Consider the following 23,337-nt stretch of genomic DNA (forward strand, 5'->3'; position numbering starts at 1 on the left):
AAGAATGTATGATACCAATTCCTTTCAATTTATTGAACCTGGTTAGTTTTCTTTGTGTGCTTGAAAAGAATGTGTAGTCTTTAATTATATAATGTTCTATATGTATCTTTAAAATAAGTGTGTCAATTATATAATCCAATCTTATATATTTTGACCAATTTTTGTCCGCTTGAATTATCAATTACAGAAATAGGTATATTAAAATATCTCACTATGATGCTAGGTTTGGCAATTTCTCATCGTAGATCTACATATTTTTGCTTTATATATTCTGAGGATATGTTATTAGTGAATCATGGTAAATTGAACATTGTATCTTAATGTAGGGATCCTACATCATGGGTATCTATTCATGTTTATTGTCTTAAAATCATAATTTGTTCAAATATCAAATCAAGGTTTCTTTCCTTGGTGTTTATTTCATTTATCTCTATTATCCTTTGGCTTTAAATCTTCTGAATCTGTTTTAAGTATATATGTAGTAAACTTATCTCGATTTTTAAAAATCCTAAATTTAAAAACATTTGACAATTTATAACTTGTCATTGAGTAATATAGTCTTTTTATGTTTATTGTGATTAGTGATACAATTACATTTATTTTGTCATCTTATTATTTGCTTTTTATTTTTCCTAACTTTTTTGCCTCTTTCATTCCTCCCCATCTTCTTTTTCCTTTTTTGTTTTCTCATTTTTTTTTCTTTTTTTATGTGGAAGTTACATGTTTTAGGTCTTATGCTTTAGGAATATTTGAATTTCATGGCACATTTAACTCATAGCATTCCTAGTTTTTAACATACTTAGTTTTATAACACACTTTATGTAGCATACTCAAGTTAAATAACATCGATTCTCAGGAGTTTATGTCTAATTGTCACCTCCAAATATCGAATGATTTTTATTATTAATACCATCAGTGTTTGATTTTCCAACATATTTACTAATATATTTGCTTACATATTTTTCTTTTTATGAAAAGTTGATATATAACTTACATATATAAATTCACAAATATGTACACTTAATATGTATATTTAATATATAGTTAGGTTAGTATATAGAATATATACTTTACTCTCACAGATAACCACTGGTCAGATCTCTGTCATCATATATTGATCCAATCTTGATCTTCACATAAATTCATTCATAAATAGGTAATCTTTTGTGTTTGGTTTGTTTTATGTAACACTAGGTCTATGAAATTCATCCATATGGTGGCATATAGCAGTACTTGATTCTTTTTTCTTTTCTCTATAGTATTATATTGTGTAAGTACATCACAATTTATCCATTCTACTGTTGATGGACAATTGAGGCTAGTTTTTTGGCTATTACAAATAAAGCTGATTTGAAAAACATCTTTTGGTAGACATAATCACTCATTTCTATTGAATATGCACCTAGTCAGCCTGAATAGAAAATGCCAGTTTTGCACAATGACTATATCAGTTTACCCTCCCATCAGAAATACATATAAATTCCAGCAGCTCTAGATCCTTGTCATCATTTGATATTGTCACCACAGTTAATTTTAGCCATCCAGAATGGATATAGGTTTCTTATGGTTTTAATTTGAATTGCTTTGATGGCTAATTATATTAAGCATCGTTTTGTATACTTATTGGCCATCTGAATATCATCTTTGATGAAACGTCTGCTCTTGTTTTGTACATTTGGGGGGATGAGATAGTTTCTTTTTAAATTAATTTTGTGAAAGTTTTTAATAATATTCTGAATATGCATATGAATTTTTTGTTATGTTAATGAGTTATTAATACAAATATCCGCTTCCAATCTCTGGCTTGCCTTTTCACTTTGGTAATGATGTTTTTTAATAAAAAGACTTCTTAATTTACTTAATTTTAATAATACCTAATTGTGTTAATAAATCCAAACATTTATGATTAGCACTTGAGTCCTATTTAAGAGAATTTTGCCTACCCCTAGGTTACAAAAAATTACCCTATACTTAATTGTTTTATTGTTCACATTTAGGTTTATAATTTATCTCAAATTATTTTTTCTGTATGACATGAGGCATGGGTCAGGGCTTATTTTTTTCATACAGCTATCTAATCAGTCAAGAACTACCTACTGAAAAGGCCTCTTGACCTCATTGGATTGCATTAGTTACTTTATTGTAAATCAAGTAACTGTACATATGTGAGTCTGTTTTAGATTCTTTATTCTTTTTATATATTATTGAATTTGATTTGCTATACTTTGTTTAGGGTTTTTGAATCTATGTTCATTGAGTGGTATTAGCCTCTAGGTTTTTATTCTTGTAATGTACTTATCAGATTTTGGTATCAAAGTTATGCCAGGTATAATAAAATGAGTTGGGAAGGGTTCCTTATTTTACTATTCTGTGGAAGAAGTTATATAATATTGGTATTGTATGTTTCTCAAATGTTTAGGAAAATTCACCACAAAAATCCTTCTGGGTCTAAAGTTTTTTTTCGGGCATGTTTTTGATTTTGAATTAAATTTCCTTAATGGATAGAATTATTACATTTATATTTTCTATGTCTTCTTATGTAATTTTGGATAAATTGTGTTTTTAAGAAATTTGAAAATTCATCTGAATTTTTCAGATTTATTGGCATATGGTTATTCATTATGTCACTTTTTTTTTATCTGTTTAATGTCTTTTGGGACTGTAATGTAATATCCCCTTTTTATTTCTAATATCCATAATGTATTTTCCCTGTCTCTCTTTATTGATTAGTCTTCCTTTGGTTCATTAAAATCAACTTTGGTTTTATTGAATTTCTAGTTTTTTTAATTTGATTTCTGCTTATATGTTTATTATATCCTTTCATTTACTTTCTTTGGCTTTAATTTGTTGTTCTTTTTTTTTTTTGATATCTTGAGATAGAAGCCTAGTTTACTTTCAGCCTTTCTTCTTTTACTAATATATGCATTTAGAGCTACAATTTTCTCCTAGTAATTCATTTTGCTGTATACCACAAATTTTGATACATTGGATTTTAATTATCATTTAATGAAAATTATTTTTTAATATCCATTGTGATCTCTTCTTTGACCTAAGGGTTGTTTAGAAGTATATTCTGTAATTTCCAAACATGTGAGAATTTTCTAATAAGTTATTGATTGATGTCTAGTTTAATTCCATTATGATCTGTATGCTTTTGAGTTTTTTCAGTTTTTTGCTTAATGCCCAACGTATGGTCTGTTTGAAAAATGTTTGACATGGGCTTGAAATCATGTATACTCTGTTGTTGGTGAGCATATATGTACCATATATGATAAGAGGGTCAAATTTGTTAACTATGCTTTTCAAATAATGTGTATCCTTACTGATCTTTATGTACTTATCAAATTACTGACAAAGATGTTTTAAACCATCAACTATAATTGTCTATTACTTCTTTTATTTTATTAAGGATACAAATTTAAGATTGTTATATTGCTCTATTCTCTATTGATTTGATCTTTTTATCATTATAATATGTCTTTTTTATCTTTAGTAACATGTCTTGTAGTAATATAGTTGTTAACATAGCCACACTAGCTTTCTTTTGGTTAGTATTTGCATGGCGTTTCTTTTTCCATCTTTTTACTTTCAATCTCTGTGTATTCATATTTAAAGTATTTCTCTTTTAAACAAACTTTGTGTTGTAATTGGATTTTTAATTATTTACATTTAATATAATTATTGATACAGTTGGTATCTTACTCAGTTTGGGCTGCTATAACACAAATGCCAGACTGAGTACTTTAAACGGCAAACATTTATTTCTCACAGTTCTGGAGGCTAGGAGGTCCAAGAAACAGGTGCCAGCAGATTCCATGTCTGGTGAGGGCTGGCTTACTGGCTTGTAGACAGCCACCGTCTCACATGGCTTCACATGGCCAAAAGAGGGAGCTTTGATTTCTTTTTCATAAGAACACTAATACCATCCTGGGTGCCCCATACTCATGACCTCATCTAAACCTAATTACCTTTCAAAGCCCCACCTTCTAATGCCATTTCATTGTGAGTTAGGGTTTCACTAAAAGAATTTTGGAGGGACACAAACATGCAGTCTATAACAGTTGGGTTTAAGTTGACCAAGTTGCACACTGTTTTCTCTTTGTTCCATCTGTTCTTTATTCTTTTGTTTCTCTTTTCCTGCTTTCTTTCAAATCAAACATTTTATATTACTATTTCTTCTATATTATCTTTTGAATTATAAAATTTTATTATTCTTTTAATGGTTACTATAGATGTTACAATTTACCTACTGACTTATTACAGTCTACCTTAAATTGCTACTTTTACCTATTCTCAAATAATGCAAAACTTTAAAACAGTTTATCTCCATTAACCCAATCTTAACAGCTGTGCTATTGTTGTATATTTTGTTTTTCATATGCTTTTATATCCCACAAGACATTATATTTGTTGATTTAAGCAGTAAATATTCATTTATATTTACCTATTTATTTACTCTTTTTAGTATTCTTCCTACAGTACTGTGTTCCTATGTGGAATAGTTTTCCTTAATCATGAAAAATTCCTTTAAGTAGTTCTTACACTATATTCTGCTGGCAACAACTTCTCTCAGGTTTGGTATATCTAAAATTATCTTTATTTTCCCTTAACTTTGAAGGATATTTATCTTGCACATAGAATTTTAGGTTGGCAGATTTTCTCTCTCTTTCTCTCTGTCTCTCTCTAGCAATGCCTTGTGTCCTTGTTTTCGTGGTCCTTTCGAAAAGTCAGCTATACTTTTGTTTATTTGACTGGAAAGTATCCTTTATCTCTGGCTACTTCTAAGATTTTCTCTATGAATTTGGTTTTCAGCAGTTTGATTATGATGCACCAGAGAGCAGTTTTCTTTGTATTTATTCTGCTTGGGGAATATAGAGTTTCTTCATTTTATGGTTTGATATTTTTCATCTCTTTTGGAGTAATTTTCATCCATTAGTTATTAACATATTGCTTGTGTTACATTCTCTTTTTCTTCTCCTTCTGGGACTCTGATTACACATATGTTATAACTTGTCACCATGTCTCATAATTCTATTAATATTATACTCTTTCTATATCCTTTAATCTCTTTGTGCATCATCTTTTCTTTCCTTTTATGTTACTAATATTTATGGATACTTTCTGCTGACCTTTGTTATATTTCACCAATTCTTTGGTCTTTTTTGTTTAATATGCTATTACAGTCATCTATTAAATTACTAATTTCAATTATTATTTTTATGTCTAAAGTGTCCATTTTACTCTTTTATGAGTTTTAGTTCTATGCTGAAGTTCTCTAGCCTCCTGTTTCTATTATTTTTGAGCATATTAGTCACAGTTTTAAGTTCCCAGTCTAAGAACTCAAATATGTAAACCACCTGTTAGTCTGTTTCTATTATCTGTTGGTTCTCTTGAGTCCTTGGCAACATATTCTGTTTTCGAGCCTCCTCCTTAATTTTTGATTAAATACAGGATATTGTGGATGAAAAATTATGAATATTCCGGTTGACATTATTGTTTTTCAAAAGGATTTTGTAGAGGAATAAGCAGATAAAGTGCCAGAAGATTACTTTCATACTATCAAAGGTTAGTTGTTTTAGGCTTTGTTAGGACTAGTCCATTTAAGGTTTGCTCCTTCTCCAAGGAGCACAGTCCTTTCTCCTAAGGTGTGGTTCTTATCCATATGCCATGAATTTTCTTCTGTATCAACTGAAATCACAGTGTGTTTACAAGAACCTTTTTTCGTTGGGGCTTGGACTTTACTGCTTTATTCCTGGAACAATATAGCTACTGAAATGATGGTTCAGTTGTTTAGATTTTTGGACACTTTTCTGCACGTTTTCTTGGGGTCTGTCTCTCTGCATGCATAGGTTAGGAGTCAGCCAATAACTTAAGGGGAATTTGTGCACAGATTTTTAGATTCACTTTTCTGAGGTTTCTTCATGTCTGAAACTTCACCCTTTGATTTCCAAATGGCTTGGCAGTCTTGAACTAGTAAGAATAACACTTTCTGTTTGGCCTCAGTTATCGTGCAGTATGAAATGGAAAATGTCCAAAACGAAAAAAGCCATAGGGAATGTAGAACTCATGTTCTTCGTTTTCTGTCCATCAAGGATTGTAGCTCCTCAGGTCCTGCTTCAGTTGTTTCCTATATATTATTACTGTTTTTAGTGGGAAGTTGTTCCAAAAAGATTCTCTCAATGCCAGAATTAAAAGTCTCTTACCATTCTGTCTTATATCTCAGATTATGTATCTAAGATCATTTTCCTTCTTTTTGAGACACATCCTTTAGAATTTCCTTTTATGCAGGTCTTTAGATAATAAATTCTAAGTATTTGTTGGTCTGAAAATGGCATTTCCTAAGAATTGTGTAATAGAAGGTGGTTTTCTGGATATAAAATTCTAGATTGATTATTGTCTCACTATATGTTAAGAATACTATTTTGCTGTCTTTTTTTTTTCTGCCAAGAAGGCAGTGGGGAATTTAATCATCAGTTATTTGTAAGTAATCTGTTCTTTTTTTCCCACTGGGACTACTTTTAATTTTTTTCCCTTTAGTATCCTCTGTTCTTTTGTTCACTATAATATATTTAAATGAGTATTTCTTTTATTTATCTTGCTTGGATTTGCTAGGCTTCCTGGATCTGAGGATTGGTATCTTTCAAAATCTCTGGAAAATTCATAGTAATTATTTCTTTCAATAAAAACTCTTCTATAATCTTTCCATTATATCCATTTGGAGCTCAAATCAGATGTATGTTAGATCTTCTTACTATGCTCTCAAAATCTTCTATCCTCTTTTATATTTGCCATCTCTTTTGGCAATTATGATTGAATTATGAATAATTTTTTCTGTTCCAGATCCAGTTCATTAATTCTTTCTTGAACTTTGTTTAATCTTCTGTTTAGTCTCTTTTATAAATTTTTATTTTGAACCATCCTATTTCAACTATTATATTTTTCATTTGTAGTTCTACTTGATTTGTTTTATAAATATAAATATTTTCTGTTCAAGTTTCTAAGCTTCTCTTTTATTTTTCAAATGTATTAAATGTGGTTACTTTATATTCTATGCCTAGTAATTCTAATATCTGAATTCTGCCTGTTTCTGATGTCCTTTGTTTGTGATGGCTTTTATTCATGATGTTTTATTTCCTTGAATGTTACGTGATTTTTAAAATTATCAGTATGAGTTGCTCCTTTTATGTGGATTTTTGTTTTAATGCAGAAATTTTTTCTAGATGCATTAAAGTTCAGTTTTTTCAGAAAAGATCTACATGTGCTTCTTTCAACTGGAAAATTACCAAACTGGGACCACTTTGAATTATTTGCTTAGGGTTTCTCAATCCACAGAGGTAGCATGGATTTATGTTGCAGATGTATGTGGGGAACTGATTTGGTTGTTCCTTTGGTTACTCATTCTCAGAGATGTTTTTCCCCTTCACCCTCCAGCAGGGTTAAGACAGGCAAATTGCATTGATTTCTTCTGTGTTGTGCAATGTATTTCTTATTTACTTTTACCCTGTAGGAATACCCCTTTGGTGTCTGAGCATTATGCAGGAGTGTCCTTTTAAATTACATCCTTAATGTGAGCCTGCTCTTAAACTCCCAGACTGGAAACCATAGAGTCGCTCCCCATACATTCTCCATGGTTTTGTAGAAGCGCCATAGTGAAAGCCAGCTTTTTACTTGCTTCCATCAGTGTTTCCCATCAGTATTAGTTGGCTTTGGGTTTGCAGACTCCTTACTTTCATATTATTTCATTGATGAATTTATGATATTTTGTATATATATTGTTTGCATCAGCAGTATGATTCAGGGTATTTAATCAACTATATTTCTAGAACTAAAATACTATTTTAATACCTTATTAAAGTATGATATTTGCATGTGTGCTTATATATCAATATATTAAAAATGCACAGCTTGATAAATTTTTCAAACTGAACACATCCTTGGACCAGATCCTAAATTCATTTAAGAGAACATTACCAAAAACCCAGAGGTCCTCCTTGTGCCCTTTTCCAGTTTACACCTTGCCCAAGGGTAAATATTCTGAGTTGAATATCAAAAATTAGTTTGTAAATATGATCATGCACTATGTACTCCTTTGCTTCTGGCTTAGTTCACTCTACAGTATATTGGTGAGATTCAGCCATACTGTATATAATGCAACTCTTTCATTCTCATTGCTGTACAATATTTCATTATGAATATACCACAATTTATTTAAATATTCTGCTGTCGATGGTCCCCAGCTGATAAAGAAGGGTTGCGCTAGGGCTGAGGAAGCAGGGATGGTAGTATTTGGGGAGTTGCCAGAATTAGAGTATTATGGACGGTGCTACTTTGAAGATTCTAGTACATGTCTTTTGGTGAACATGTGTATGCATTTCTATTGTGTATATACCTAAGAATAGTATTACTGAATAGTCTAATTTTACATTTCAAAATGCTACTTGTAGTATTTTTAAATATAAAGTATCTAAAGAAACAAATTACTGGTCAACCCTTTCCCACTTCCTGGGGTAGCCAAATATGTCCTTATTTTTACTGTGCTTAGAAAAACATAAACATATATCATTTTTCCCTGAAAAAGTAGGATCATAAATTTTTCACTGAAAATATATATTGAGAACATTCCTCAAGGTATGACTTGAGCTCATTTTTTATAAACCGCATAATACTTTCAGTATGGATTTTTAGTAAATTGTTCATTCATTGTCATGTCGCTGAGTACTTACAGAACTTAATGTCTCAAAAGTTATTTCCGTGTTCTCAGGATTTCATGGCAGTCTTCATTACTGAGAGCTACTCTGGGCAGAAAACTGGAAAGAAAAACAAAGAAACTCTCAAGGGGCAGTAAAAATAAGAAAGGATATAGGATTTAAAATTGAGCTAGAACTGTGGTGTCTGCAACCAAGAAAGAGAAGGTAGAACCAGCTCAAATTTTGAGGAAAGTATTGGGAGATGTAGAAAGTAAACAAAAGGGTTAAGAGGTGAGGGGGGAGATTAAAAGAAAAGAGTATGAAGGAGAGGAAAAAAACGTATAGCACAGGAAATTCGTAATTTGATCAGTTTTCTACTCAAGCTGCTGTTTGCTTTGTTGAGCAATGATCCCACGCACTTCCTCTCTTACCCTCAATATTCATCTATCCTGTCCATCCATCCATCTATCCATCCACCATCCAGTGGACATTAGGGATCACCTATTTATGACTTAGGTGAAATGGAGAATCAAAAGAAGAATAAAACACAGTTGTTGACCTATGTTTCCTTTAGTTTGGGGAGCTGTAATGAAACCCTTCAGTAATACAAGATGTCGCACTCTATCCCCGTTGCCACTGAATCCACCTTACCCTGGAAGGTCCAGTCTTGGCACTGTTTTGTAGTATGGGAAAAAACTTTAAAATGGGCTATTCCTGAGGACCGTTTGGTCTGGGGACATCTCCTTAGGTACTGGACAAACAGGGGCCAGGGCAGTGAAGGGTGAGGGAAGTGTAGACTCTGGAGGGCTATGCAGATCTCCTTCAGGCCCATGGGGCCAGCCATGAAAAGGGCCCCCACCCCAGGTTCCTTAGTTGAGCTCACCAAGCTGGATGAGCAGATGAGATTCAAGGCAGGACCTGGTCAGGCATAAAGGCAGGTTCTAGCTGTAAAGTCAAGTGTTGTATCACTCTTGATGAGTCAGGATTAGGCACAAAGTTCGAAACACCTTCATACAGGAGAAATCTTATTTGTAGAGAAGTCACTACCAACTGTTTCAGCAAGGATATTTTATCTAGTTTTATAGTTGATTAAATTTGTTTATTTTTATTACAAAATACATATAACTATTAATTAACATGTTAAGAGGTATATGAAGGAAAATTACTTATAAGTAATCCACATTCCTGTTTGAAGGAACTGATTCTAATAGTTTATCTTCCATATAATTTTTGTGTTTATATAAGTATATAAAAACATTTTTAAAGGTTTTTGTACAAAAATGCAAACCATTTTACTACATTAAATGTTTATTTAAAAAATAATATATAAATATACTGTGTGTGTATATTAATATAGAGAGCGAGCCTGAGAGACTGTTGGCAAATATATACAGATTTAACCGATCCTCGGAACCAGTTATATATTATTTTATGTAAAAGTCTGTCATTATTTATCAACCGCACCCTTATAAATAAATATTCTCACCAATTTACTTTTTAACAAATAGTCCTACTGCACTCCCATGGCGCGCGCCAGGGCCTCCATCCCGCGGCTGGGGCTGCATCTCGGGGCAGAAACTGGCACAAAGCGCAGCCTCTGTCGTCCGGGGTGACCGGCCAAGCTCCGCCCCCAGACCGCAACGGCCAATCGGCTCCCGAGACGGCCCCTCCTCGCCCCTCCTCTGCGCCGCAGCCCGCCTCCCCCGACGCCTCCCTCCAGCCGCTCCACAGCCGGGTTTGAGATCCCGAGGCCGTCTGCCCCGTCGCCTGTCGCGTCTCTGCCGAGGACGCCCTGCCCCGCCGAAGTAGCCGGGTGTGGGCTCTGCCGGCCGACGGTGAGTCTTGGCCGTGGGTGGCTTCTGGAACCCGAGCGGGCCGGGCGCACCGGCGAATCGGGGGCGGCTGAGGCGCGGAGGCCGGAGGGAGGCGCCGGCCCGGCCCGGGGAGCGCCTGCGGGGCGGCGAAGCAGTCGGGTTTGGGCCTGAGACCCTTGGGTTGCTGGGCCCAAGGCAGAAGGTGTCTCTCAAAGAGGGTTCCCTGCGGTTTCTCCGTCGGTTTCTGCTTTTTTCTGCCACTCTGACTCTTAATTCTTTCGTGCGGCATTTCTTCTGCTCAAGGAACCTAACCATCAAGAGCCTAATACATCTCTGCCCTTTTTAAACATTTTTCATTATGAAATATTTCAAAGCTACGCACAGAAAATAACACAACAGATTTATCCTGTGCTGACATTTTACCACCTTTGCATCAGCGCTCTCCACCTCCCCCTTCCTCCCTAAGACATAGCAGTGAAAACCCTTTTCCCACCAACTCTCACGCCCCCATCCTCAGAGGTAAGTTAGCTTGTGTCTTTCCCATGTGTATCTTGTCCTTTATTTTTATGTGAGCAATATATGCGGTTTTGTTTTGAATTTAAGATTTTTACGTGAAACTCGGTATTACAGGGTTTTGACTTGCTGTACTGTTAGTCCTGACATTTCAGACCCAGAAAGGATTTAGTGAGCCCGTCACCAGCCCCCCTCATTTTGCTGAAAAACCTGGATCCTGGAGGAGATAAAGAATGTGCTCACTGTCTCTCAGTCCTTGACACCGCAGTATCCTGAATTCGGGTTCTCTTGACTTCTGTTCCTGCCATTTTCTCTATGAAACCCTGCCACTGAGCTCATCCACCCGCGTGGCCCTATTAGTTATTCGTAATGATTCAATTTGGAGAAAGGGCATGGAAGGGAGATGGGGAAAGGAAGTATGGCTTGGATTTGAACCAAAATCCTAGTCAAGATTAAAAGGTATGCATTTTCCTGAAGCATGAAATATTGAATCTTAGGATGACCTGAATATTTATTTTGTTTAACAGGCACTCATACCACCTTACTGTATGCAGGCACTGATCTAAGAACTTTGAAAGTATTAACTTATCTAATGTAAGCCTTACAATAAATTTGGAATATAGGTATTAATTTTATCATTCTCATTCTACGGGTAATAACACTTAGGCACAGAGGAATTAAGTGACTTGCCCAAAACCACACAACTGGTAAAGGGTAGCAGTGAGATTTGAATTCAGTCCGTCTGGTGACAGTCTGGGTTCCTGACCATTATACCAGCCTGCATTTCACATTGTAAAGCAAGCACCCATATTGGAGGTGGGTAGGGACAGGCCATTCCTAGAGGGAGGAGCAGCTGTCAACTGATCATCAGAAAGGAAAGAAATGGTATTTGAACTGTACACCGAAGAATACATTTTAGCTACCTCTTGTTTGTTTGAGATATGTTATTTTTAATTTACAAAAATAACACATGTAACATGCAAACAATGAAGAGTTTGCAACAATAAAAAATTGCCCCTCCCCTATTCCTCAGATTAAACGATATTATAACAGGTCCCTGTTTCTCCCCACGATAATGCAAATATATATGGTTTTTTTTCCTTATAAAAACGAAACCTTATTCAACAATTTCTACAATTTGTAGTTTTGCCTTGGCAATATATCAAGGTACATTTCCCCAACTAGATGGAGATTTAAGGTCTTCATAAGAATTGAATACTACGCAGAATGTATCTCCCGTAATCTGTTCAGCCTTTTCCTTACTAATGTATAGTCAGAAGTTTACGTCTGTAATAAAACGGCCGTCCACACTGCCAGGATGGGACCGCCAGGCGCAAGCCGCCGCAATGCCAAGGCGCCAGGGCTGGCGACACAAAGAAGCGCTGTCCCCTGCCAAGCGCCGCCCCCTCGGGCTCCCACTCCAGCCGGAGAGGAAGTAGGGAGGAGGAGACTCTTAGGGAAGCCCCTCCTCTCCTCTCGCTGTGGTCTCCTCCCCAAATCCCAGCTCCGCAGCCGGGTCACTGCTGTCCAGGGAAGCCCCTTCCCGGCCGGACCGTGCGTCCCTCTCTGCGCGGAGCCCTGTCTCTCTTAGCTGCCCCTTGGAAATTGCAAGGTGACTTGGTGAGTGGCCCTCTCCGAAAGGCTCGCAGGCCGGAGAAGGGGCTGGGAAAGGTGGTCTCGGCCTGGGTGTTGGGGGAAGGGAGCACAGGGGGCGCGCCGCGGTTCTGGGTGTGCCCAAATCGGGGACAGAGAGTCTCGCTCCCTTTGTGTCCATGTTTCTGTGGGTGATTTTTCTTTGCTCTCGGGCTCTGCATCCCCCCTGCCGCATTGCTCCTCCTCTCCGGGTCCTGACATCTGATGTTTGTGTGCGCTTGCTTTGTGTGGTCGAGTTACATACAGGCCTGGCCCAGAGAAACAGCATCTAACCCGCTTCTTTATCGGATGAGAATACCGTAGCCGGGGGAGCAGGCAGGGCTTGCTCCAGGGTCACGCAGGTAGCTGGTGAGAGAGCATCACTTCTGTCCTACTACCCTTTGATCTTTGCAAACACCGTCGCTGGGACCAAAGTCTTTCTCCTACTTTTACTGTTTCCTTGAGACAGGGGTCTGTGGGGGGTGTGGCGCGCGGACGAGAGGTCAGGAGTCTGGACCCTCGCCTCATCCGCAGACCTCTGTGCCTGGAGAATTCCCGGCCAGCTCACGGGCGCCGAGCTTTCCCGCTGCTCCCCTCCTCCGCAGCTGGCCGCCCCCACGCCCACGGCCCCCTCCTCCCCTCCCCGACGTCACCGACTTGCTCTTTGCGAACTGGCTCTGGGCCTGGGAGGGAAGGCGAGGACAGCCCGCGCCAGGCTCCAAGCTTAGCCGGACAGCCCCTGGGAGTTTGGAACATCCTTTCTCACATATTGTCCATTTGATAGAACACCCTCTGAGACAAACATTTAGGAGGACTCAGCACCCTGATTAAAAAAAAAAAAACCCGCAGGTCTTCCCACTCCTGGGCTAATCCCCCTCAAATATGTTGTTCTCCTTGGAGTTAACTAGTGAGATGAGTGAGCAAAGATGAGCAGGAGAAAGAGCCCCCGGGGACTCGGGAATTAAGAAGAAAATGTGGTAAAATAGAAATAAGGAAACAGAAGAAACCAAAATTTCCAATGCTGCTTACTCCTGTGGGGGTGGGGAAGGGATTGAATGGGAAGGGCCGCAAGAGGGGCTTCAAAGATAGTGGTAAAGGTCTATTTTTCAAGCTGGGTGGTAGATATATCGGAGTTGGTTTGATTTTTTAGATTGTTTTATTATTATTTTGCCATCTATATCCTTCTACATGCATTACATATTATTTTAGATGTTCATAGAATTAAACAATTTTAAGTGGAAAATAAGACTGAGCTGGGAATGTTTAGGACAGAATGCAGAAGAGATTGAACTAGCCCCAATTCTGGCTTAGTAGAATTTGATGGACATTGGAAAGATATTGGATGTACAAGGAAAAAGAAGCATTCATGGAAACCACGTGAAGAAGAGAAGACCTATAGAGTTGGATGTCTGTGATATTGATCAGTTTTCAAGGTCAGGCTAGTTATTTGCTGAAGAAATAATCCTAGGTTTGTCTTTATACCCACATCCATCATTCAATCATCCAGCCATAGAGTACCTGTTCATCCACAGAATAAAACATATTCTCTGACCTCAGACACACATCGAAATCAAACTATAATACCGGATAAGCATGGTGCAACATCCAAGATGGCCCTCCACCCACCTTCCCTTTCTTACATCTCTTAAGGGGAAAACCTTATTTAGGTGCCATGGTGCTGCTTGGTGATAGGAATAGTTCTGCTCTCTCCCTGAGTTTACAGGTTGTGCCTGGGTGCCTTCTGCTTTGGAGATGACTTTTGTTCCAGCAAGCTAAAAGGGGCCATGGTGGGCCCAGGGGAGAGAAAGCAGGAACCACGAGAGGTTAGGGGGAAAAGCAAAAGGAATTTCCCCCAGGTTGTGTTCATCTGAGCTCGCCAAGCTAGGAGAGCAAACAGGGATTCAGGAATAAAAAGAAGGCATTTGGTTCAAAAGTCAAGCATTAGCGTTACTGATAGCTGGGTAGAGGGAGAACACAACTATTGCAGAGTTGAAGGAGCCCCCACAGAGGAGGAAATCGAATTTATAGGTGGGAAAATGCACAACCTGATGGGAGATGAAGGAAGACTTTTTAGGGCCAGTGAGATAGGATCAGATGGTCAGTCTGTCTCATCATTTATATAGTGTACTTAATTATCGAATGTGTTTACTTAATTGGATTTATATTACCTCAGTGTTCTTTTTAATTGTAGTAGTAATATATACAACAATTCAAAGGATGCAGATTTGTATAAAGACAAAGAAAACGGTTTACCGTATCCCTTCCTGATGTAATCAATGTTAGTATGTTGAAGTGTAGCCTATAAAGATTTTCTATGCATTTGAAAGCCTGGTATTTAACAGGTACTTATATGTTCCTAGTGCTTAAGAATGTGGACCTGAGCACTAGATTTCCTACGCTTGAATCCTACACCCACCACTTACCACCTACGTGACTTTGAGGAAGTAACAAATTCTCTGGGCACCAGGGTTTGGGTTCTCTTTTTTTTTGGCCCATCTATAAAATAGAGATAGTGATAGTATATACCTCATGGGTTTATCATCAGGATTAAATAAGTTCCATAAACCACTTATAATAAAGCCAGAAACCTGGTAAGCATTGTATTGTAATACTACTACTACTACTACTAGTACAATTTTGACAACTATTATCATTATCTTTGTCCACACAAAAATGTGTTCATGTCCTACATATTATAGTGACCTGAAATTTCCACTTAAAATGTATTTAAGACATTCTTCTAAGTAGATCCTAAATAAATTTAACTTGTCCTTGAACTAGCTCAGAAAACAACTAATAAGACAGAAATGTGAGTTCCCTGCTCTGGGTGTGTTTGGTGTATCAGCACTGAAGGTAGCAGAGGTCAAGAGAGACTGAGGGCGACTGATGGACAGCTCTTTAATGGGGTGCATAGGTAGGTGGCTGGGGGTCATGCCACAGAGTCTTATGCCAGGTATAATGGAGTATCTGGGGGCATGTGGAAGTTGGATAGGTATAGGTTTGGGTTAGAGATCCTGTACCATCAAGAATCAAAAATGGTTCTAGGAAATATTCCTTGTGACTCTATCTTTATTTCTAGGTTTTCATTTATCTCCATTTGTAGTTTTGTGTGGCAGTTAGCATCCTTATACATACATCTTTAATAGTTACTGCTGCTTTTATTTCTATAAGAAAGGTTATTAGAAGAGAGTCTGCTGGGTCTGAGGATAGGCACACCTTTGAAACTGAGTTGGCACCATCAGACTGCTTTTGAAAAAGAGTACAGACATTCTCTGTCCTTCCAGCAGACTGTGATTGTGTCCCCATAGCATTTCCAACGTTGGACATTATTAGCTGCCTTTGTCATCTCCTTTGTCTTTTCATCTTCTTCTTCTTCTCTTCCTCCTCTTTCTCCTAGGTCTTTTTTTGTTTGTTTGTTTTACAGTATTATGGGCAACATACATTACATTTTTCATTGCTTGATTACTAGTGACATTGAGCATCTTTTCACAGAAGTGATCATTTAAATTTCTTCTTCTGTGCATATTTTCTCTTAGAAAGATAGGAATTCCATAGCTAGAAAGATGTGGGAGAGGGAACAGGAAGAAAAGAGAATGGAAAGAGAATCTGAAATGGAAGCAGGGCGTGTCCAGGGATGCTAGGTGGCCTGAGAGATGCAGGGAAGAAGACAGTAGGAGATAAGGCTGGGAAACATAAGGACATCCAGCCCAGAGGCCTCACACATGAACAGGAGGGAGTGAGATGGTCCCTGTGGGCAAAGGTGGAGCGCTGGGTGCAGGGGTCGGGGGTGGGTGGGGGGTGGTTCTCTTCAGGGAAATAATATGGTCAGAGTGGTTTTAGAAGAGTAAAGGTGGGAACTGATCCTGGGGACTTAGAAACTGGATTGGTTTAGTCCAGGTGTGAATTAGTGAGGACCTAAACTAGGTTAAGGACAGTGTGATTAGAAACCATGAACAAGGACGCTGACAGGACTTGCGACCAGCTGGATATGGGAACAGGAGTGAGAAGGAACAGGGACATACTGTGACCCTGTGCACTTTGCTGTCCAGGTTATTTGTGGACACCAGGAGGAGCAAGGAAGAGACAAGCTTCTTACTAACCAAGTGCTCACTGCTTGTATCTTCTCTGTAGTTGCCTGAAGTAGGTAGGTAGGTAATGCTTCTGTTTAACGACTATAAGCACCAAGCTTATGTAATTTACCTTAGAGGAGCTAATTTAGAAGAAAAATAATAAGTTCAAGACTTCTTTAGTTTTAGAGACCAGCTATAAACGGCTGGTGTGCTCTTTCAGTAGGAATCTTGAACTTATTAGTCACGTTAGGACCAAGACCTTTTCCATCTGTGGCCTGTGGAAGGCACAGTGCTTATGCCAAGGACTTTTTCAAGGGCCCATAGAGATACTTGAGAAATAAATACAATAATGATTAGCATTAGTATTTAGTTTTGGCCCTAAAATATGAAAACTATGAAACGAGAATCAACGAATGCTCAATCCTAATGCTAGGTTAGATCTCTTTTTCACTTTGCAAGAAATCTCTATTATTCATATACTTAAATGGTTTATTCTTAACCAAATAATTATAAGCATAGACAGGTAGGTGTGTACATATGTATAGCTATATGTAATTGAATACTGATGAAAAGACATTTAACCTGTGTTATTTCCTCTAATCTTCAGGATAACCTTATGTGGTAGATACTCTTTTCCCTATTTAATGAATGAGGACACTAAGTCTGCAATGTGTTGCCTGGGTCTCACGACTACTAAGCAGCATAGCTGAGATCGAAACCCTGACAACTGTGTACCTCCAGACCCTGAGCTTGTAATCAGTCTGCGTGTTACCTTGAGAGTGAGTGTGTTCTCTGACAAGGGAAATAGAAAAGAGGTACAAGCCAAAGATTAAAAATTTAAGGACTATTCACATATTCCAAGAAGCTGTGAGGGAAGGACAGAAAGTAAGTGGTTCCAGAGGTTGAAGACAAAGAATTTGGCTTGGGCCACACAGTTAGAGGTGGTGTGACCTCATGGACAGGAAGAGCCGCTATGTCCAGTGCTGCTGAGCGGTCAGTGAGATGCCTTGGATGTCCTGATCATGAAAACACATCTGTCCTTGGTGGAACTGTTTCAGTACAGTGCATGCAGCGGAGGTAGGACTGTAGTCACCCTTAGGGGGGAGCTCACGGTGAAGAAGCAGAGATATTTGTGAGCTGACATCCCCAGACACATACACCTTTCTTTCTCAGTTATATCTCAGGTACAAGTAAGAATCTGCCATAATTTCATAACTTGTTACCTTCGGCCTGTGGTCGTCTGAGACTTGGATTCAAGCCACAGAGGCTTCCACTTTCTTCTTACCAGCCTGTGACTTTGACCAAAGAACCTTCTCTGAGAGCCCAGACCTTTCAGATGGAGGCTCTGGATTCTCCACACTGGGATTAATGAGACCAGCAGGGAAGCCAAGATGGATGGAATGCGCCAGGGTCGAGGGGACAGCATGCTGCACCACTTTATGAGTTCCCAGTGGCTGCTATAACAAATTACTACAAATAGGGTGGCTTAAAATAAGAGCAATTGATTCTCTCACAGTTCTGGAGGCTTAGAAGTTTGAAATCCAGGTGTCAGCAGTGTAGTTTTTTTCTGGCAGTTTCAGGGCAGAATCTGTTCCATGCCTCTCTCTTGGCTTCTGGTGTTTGCCAGAGGTTCTTGGGATTCCTTAGCTTGTTGACTCATCACTCCCGTCTCTGCCTCCATCTTCTGAAGCATTCTCCCCTTGTGTATCTGTGTCTCTCTGTGTCCAAATCTCCTCTTCTTTTAAGGACACCAATTATTGGACTAGGGCCCATCAAAATCCAGTATGGCCTCATCTTAACTTGATTACATCTGCAAAGACCTATTTCCAAATAAAGGCTCATTCACAGGTACTAGGAGTCAAGACTTCAAAATATCTCTTTGGGGGATACAATTCCACCCTCATTTCTCCCTTCCATTTGTTTCATTCTGTTAAAAAGTGTCAAGTTCTCTAAGTTTGACCTCAAGAGTTTAAGAAGACAGGGCACAGTGGGGTCTCCTAGACTGCAGGCACTAACACAGAGTGCTTGAGTCCTTTCCCAGTGTCCATTTTGTCTGCATAGTGGGGGAGTCCTTTCCCAGCTAGTGGAAGAGTTTCTTTGTTTGGTTATCTGTTCTTCACCAACCTGACTCTTTGCTTTCTTCCTACAGAAACGAATAGAACCATGGCAACTCCCTCTGCTGCCTTCGAGGCCCTTATGAATGGAGTGACAAGCTGGGATGTCCCTGAAGATGCCATCCCATGTGAACTGCTTCTTATTGGAGAGGCCTCATTTCCAGTGATGGTGAATGACATGGGCCAGGTGCTCATCGCTGCCTCCTCCTATGGCCGAGGCCGCCTGGTGGTCGTGTCCCATGAGGACTACTTGGCAGAGACCCAGCTCACTCCCTTTCTCCTCAATGCAGTGGGGTGGCTTTGTTCTTCCCCCGGGGCTCCCATTGGTGTACACCCATCCCTGGCACCTTTGGCCAAAATCCTTGAGGGCTCCGGAGTGGAGGCAAAGATTGAGCCAGAAGTGAAAGACTCCCTAGGGGTTTACTGTATCGATGCCTATAATGAAACCATGACTGAAAAGCTGGTCCAGTTTATGAAACGCGGAGGGGGCTTGCTCATAGGAGGCCAGGCCTGGGATTGGGCCAACCAGGGCGAAGATGAAAGGGTACTATTCACGTTCCCTGGGAACCTCGTGACCAGTGTGGCTGGTGTGTACTTCACTGACAACAAAGGGGACACAAGTTTCTTTAAAGTCTCCAAGAAGATGCCCAAGATCCCAGTCTTAGTTAGGTGAGTACTTCACCCCAGTGGGGAGTTGGCCCCAGGTTAAAAAGCAGAAAGGGTTCTATCTGCAGGTTGCTCCCAGAATCACAAAAGGGAATTGGCACCCAGATGTGTATTCACCACAAATCAACTAGATTTTGAAAAAACCTTGGGACACAAGAGGGGCAAGGCCCTCATTGCTACTGCTGCCTTCCCGTACCAGACCACTTGGTTCTTTGAAGGGAGGAGCATCTTACTGACTGTTATATCCCCAGGGTCTAGTTTATTCGAATACACTGCTGACCCCAAGAGCTGGCATGGTTAATCCAGGAAGGTGCATAGGAGAAGGCTGCTTTCAGCTGAAATGTGAAGAAAGGAAAATAGACATAAAGATCCCCATAAGCAAAAGTCTAGAGAGCTGTGGGAAGGGTTTTGAAATGTCCAGCCAGATGGGGTTCAGATGGAAACAGGAAGTAGAGGATTTCGGAAGTTAAGATAGCAGAAAAGGTGGTGCAATCTAGGAATTAGGAGAGGAATTTTATCATCGGAGATGCATAGGAAAGAATGTTGTGCAGTAGTCTTTAAATACACCAGTGCTCCACAAAGAACTTGAAAACACCCCTATGAAACCTAAATTGACCTAACATAAGAGTCCTTTGATTCCCAGATTTTGGAAGATTTCAGAATTTTGAAAATTGAGTTTCTACTTGAAGTTGGCTCAAGTGAAGGTTAAATCCAGGTTAAAAAGCAGACAGGAAAACTGCCAAATTAAACACGCCAGTAAACATGAATATAACTCCCCAAATAGTTTGGAAAACAAAAATATCCGAACAGATATTAGTAAGTTTATTTATATCAAGGATCTACAGGTCCTTGGAGGTCATTGCTAGTTGTGTGTTGGGTATATGTAAAATGCTAATTATAGGTTTTATGTCAGGATCATGGCCAAGCGTGGTAGGGGGAATGTACTTACCTATCTCATACTTTGTCCTTTTTACTGTATTCTTAGCCATGTGCACTAAAATTGTATTAGCTGGTTTTCACAAAATAGACTTAGAGGGTAAGTGCAAGTGGTATGATATGCCACTTTAGAAGAGAGGCTGCTAAATCACAATTCAGTTTTCTTTTGCTTTTTATGAACATTTTTTCTTTCTTCAATTTCAAAATACATGTTGGGAAAAATAGTAAAATAATTCAGAAGTATATAAAGTGAAAAATGAAAGATCTCTGTTCTCCACCCATCCCCTCTGCCTCTACTAATTCTATTCTTCTCCCCAGAGATGATCACTGATAATGGTTTGTACTGTATCTTTTCTGATTTTTTCCTACATTCCTGTGTATGTATTGGGGCTGGAGTTGGGAGAGCTGGAGGGATAGGAAAAGGCAGAGAAAGAGAGAGAGGTCTGCAGCTTGCGTTTCCACTTAATATATCCTGAGTGTTCTCCGTGTACGTATGTAAAGATATGCATCATCCTTTTGAATGACTATATAGCATTTTACAGCTGAATTGTTCATAATTCATTTAACCATTTGCCTGTTACATTAATGTTATTTTCTATTTTTTCCATCAAAATAATGATACAATGAGTATCCTCACTATAATGCATAAGCTTTATATACATCTCTTCATTTTAAATACTTGGAAATTTCCTTTTAGAAATGTCTTGTTTTGGAAAATTTCAAACATACACAGAAGTAAAAATAAAACAATGAATACACATGTACCATATCCAGGTGGTAGCTGGTATCAGCTCATACCCCACACCCTCCCTCACCCTTTCAGTTTATTTTGAAGGAAATCCCGGAGATTGTACCATTTCATCCATAAAATTATGTGTCTCCAAAAGGCAAGGACTAATTTCTAAATACTGTATAACCACAGTACTATTATCACATTTTAAAAATTAGCATTATTTTTCTGACCTAACAAAATGCCAATAACAATATCATTTTTGAGAACATTCCATAAACATTATGTCTGTTATGTCCATATCTCTATACATATCCTTTTGATTTATTCATATTTTCCATGACTTAATTTTTATATGGTTGATCCAAAAGAGATTTCTAAAACAATTGTTTCATACTTTCACTGTGATTTTAGAATTGAATTTGGCTTTTACTGTATGTATTCAAAAGCTATATTTTAGATTCATAAAAACAAATGAATTGTTTTCATGGTTTGTACAATTTTGTCAGCATAAAATATTCTTTCTTGTATTTAGTTATTTTTCACCTTGAACTCTGTTTTGTCTAATATAATTACTACTCCTACTTTGTTTCATTTCTTCATTGATCCTTTTATTCTCTTTCTGTGTTTTTAAAAAGTTGTATCTCTTAGTATAAATGTGATTTTTTAATCCAATCAGAGAGCCTCTATCATTTACTAGGTAAATATAATTCATTTATGTAATTGAGAAAATTGATGTTTGTTCTAGTTTCTATCATCTTGTTTGATGTTTTCTGTTATACATTCTTGTCACTTCTTTTTAAAGTTCCCTTTATTACCTTTTGATCAATTAGTTGACTTTCTTTTTCTATTCTTGCTGTTTGGAAATTATATGTAATTTTTATATCTTTCTATAGTTATCATCAATTTTTTCCCAGCTCTTTATTTAAAATTTTTCACACTTACAGAAAAGTGGCAAGAATAGTATAATGATCAGGATACTCTTTTCCTAGATTCACCAATGGTTAAAATTTGTCATATATGCTATGTAAGCACACATATGAACAGCTTGTTTGGCCTGACTGTTTAAGAGTAACCTATAGACATCATGACACCTCACACCTAAATACTGCAGCATATACATGCCCTAACAACAAAGGCATTCCCCCATATACTGCAATCCTATTGTCTCAATTCAAAAGTGTAACACTGATACAATCCTATTATCTAATGCTCATATCAGATGTCTCCAGTTGTCCCCAAAATATCTTTTTTTAAATTTCTTTAAAATATAGGATCTAACCAAGTATCAGTGTCATGTTTGTTTAGTTTCCCTTAATTAAAATAGTTCCTCAGTTGTTTTTTTTTTAAATCTTTCAGGATATTAGTATTTTTGAAGTAGCCAGTCTAGTTGTTTTGTGGAATACCCTTTAGTTTGGATTTGTTTAATTATTTTTCATGATTACACTCAGTTCAAACATTCTTGGCAAGAGTACTACATAGGTGATATTGTTTTCATCACAATGTGTCAAATCGGGAGATACATGAGGTCAGTTTGTCCTATCATAATTGGTGACATTAAATTTGGTCATTCAGTTAAATTGGGGTTTGCCAGATTTTCCTGTCATCATAGTACATTTCCCCCTTTTTAACCTATTTAATCTATAGTGTGACAATTTGAGACTATGTGAATATTCTGTTTGCCAACAACCTTTCGCCCAGTGGTTTTAGTTTTCACTGATGATCTGTGCCTGAGTCAGTATTTATGAAAGCGATTACCTATTTGTACCACTTGGGTAGCTCCTGATCCTTTCTTTAAAATTCATTTCAGGTATCACCTCCTCAGGAAGCCTTCTCCCACCCTTCCCATTCTGATACAGATGCCTTTCTTTTGTGCTCCTATAGTAACCTGACACCCTAGAGTTTGCCCAACTCTAAGCTAGATTTACTGATAGATTTCTCCCAGAACTGATGACATCTTTCTGGAACTTTCCCTCCCTGCCTTCACATCTGTGACTAGGTTTGCGTTTGTTCTTAAATTAGTTTATTTTAGTATTACTCTATATACTCATGGATCCTTTTTTAAAAATCAAATGCATTACAACGTACTTATAGCCAGTATTTTCGAAGGTCAAATTGTCCAAAATTGGGCAAGTTAAGTCCCATTAAATTATCTTCTGAGTCCTTTGATATACC

At 38.0% G+C, this 23,337-nt stretch overlaps 1 protein-coding gene across 3 annotated transcripts in view; it reads left to right on the forward strand.

Annotated features, from left to right (window-relative positions):
• TCAF1 (TRPM8 channel-associated factor 1) overlaps positions 1 to 23,337 on the forward strand; it is a 41,777-nt gene that overhangs the window by 5,716 nt on the left and 12,724 nt on the right. Inside the window, exons 1-2 of one of the 3 annotated variants that reach the window (XM_012650600.1) lie at positions 10,453 to 10,522; positions 18,866 to 19,499. In XM_012650600.1, coding sequence (XP_012506054.1) covers positions 18,880 to 19,499 — 620 coding nt within the window. In that variant the 5' untranslated portion in view covers positions 10,453 to 10,522; positions 18,866 to 18,879. Of the gene's footprint in view, positions 1 to 10,452; positions 10,523 to 12,575; positions 12,635 to 18,865; positions 19,500 to 23,337 lie in introns of those variants that run through there. The other 2 variants (XM_012650599.1, XM_012650597.1) reach the window with 2 other exon arrangements.

The sequence above is a fragment of the Propithecus coquereli genome, unplaced genomic scaffold (assembly GCF_000956105.1).
Source record: "Propithecus coquereli isolate 6110/MARCELLA unplaced genomic scaffold, Pcoq_1.0 Scaffold334, whole genome shotgun sequence".
NCBI classification, from domain to species: Eukaryota; Metazoa; Chordata; class Mammalia; order Primates; family Indriidae; genus Propithecus; species Propithecus coquereli.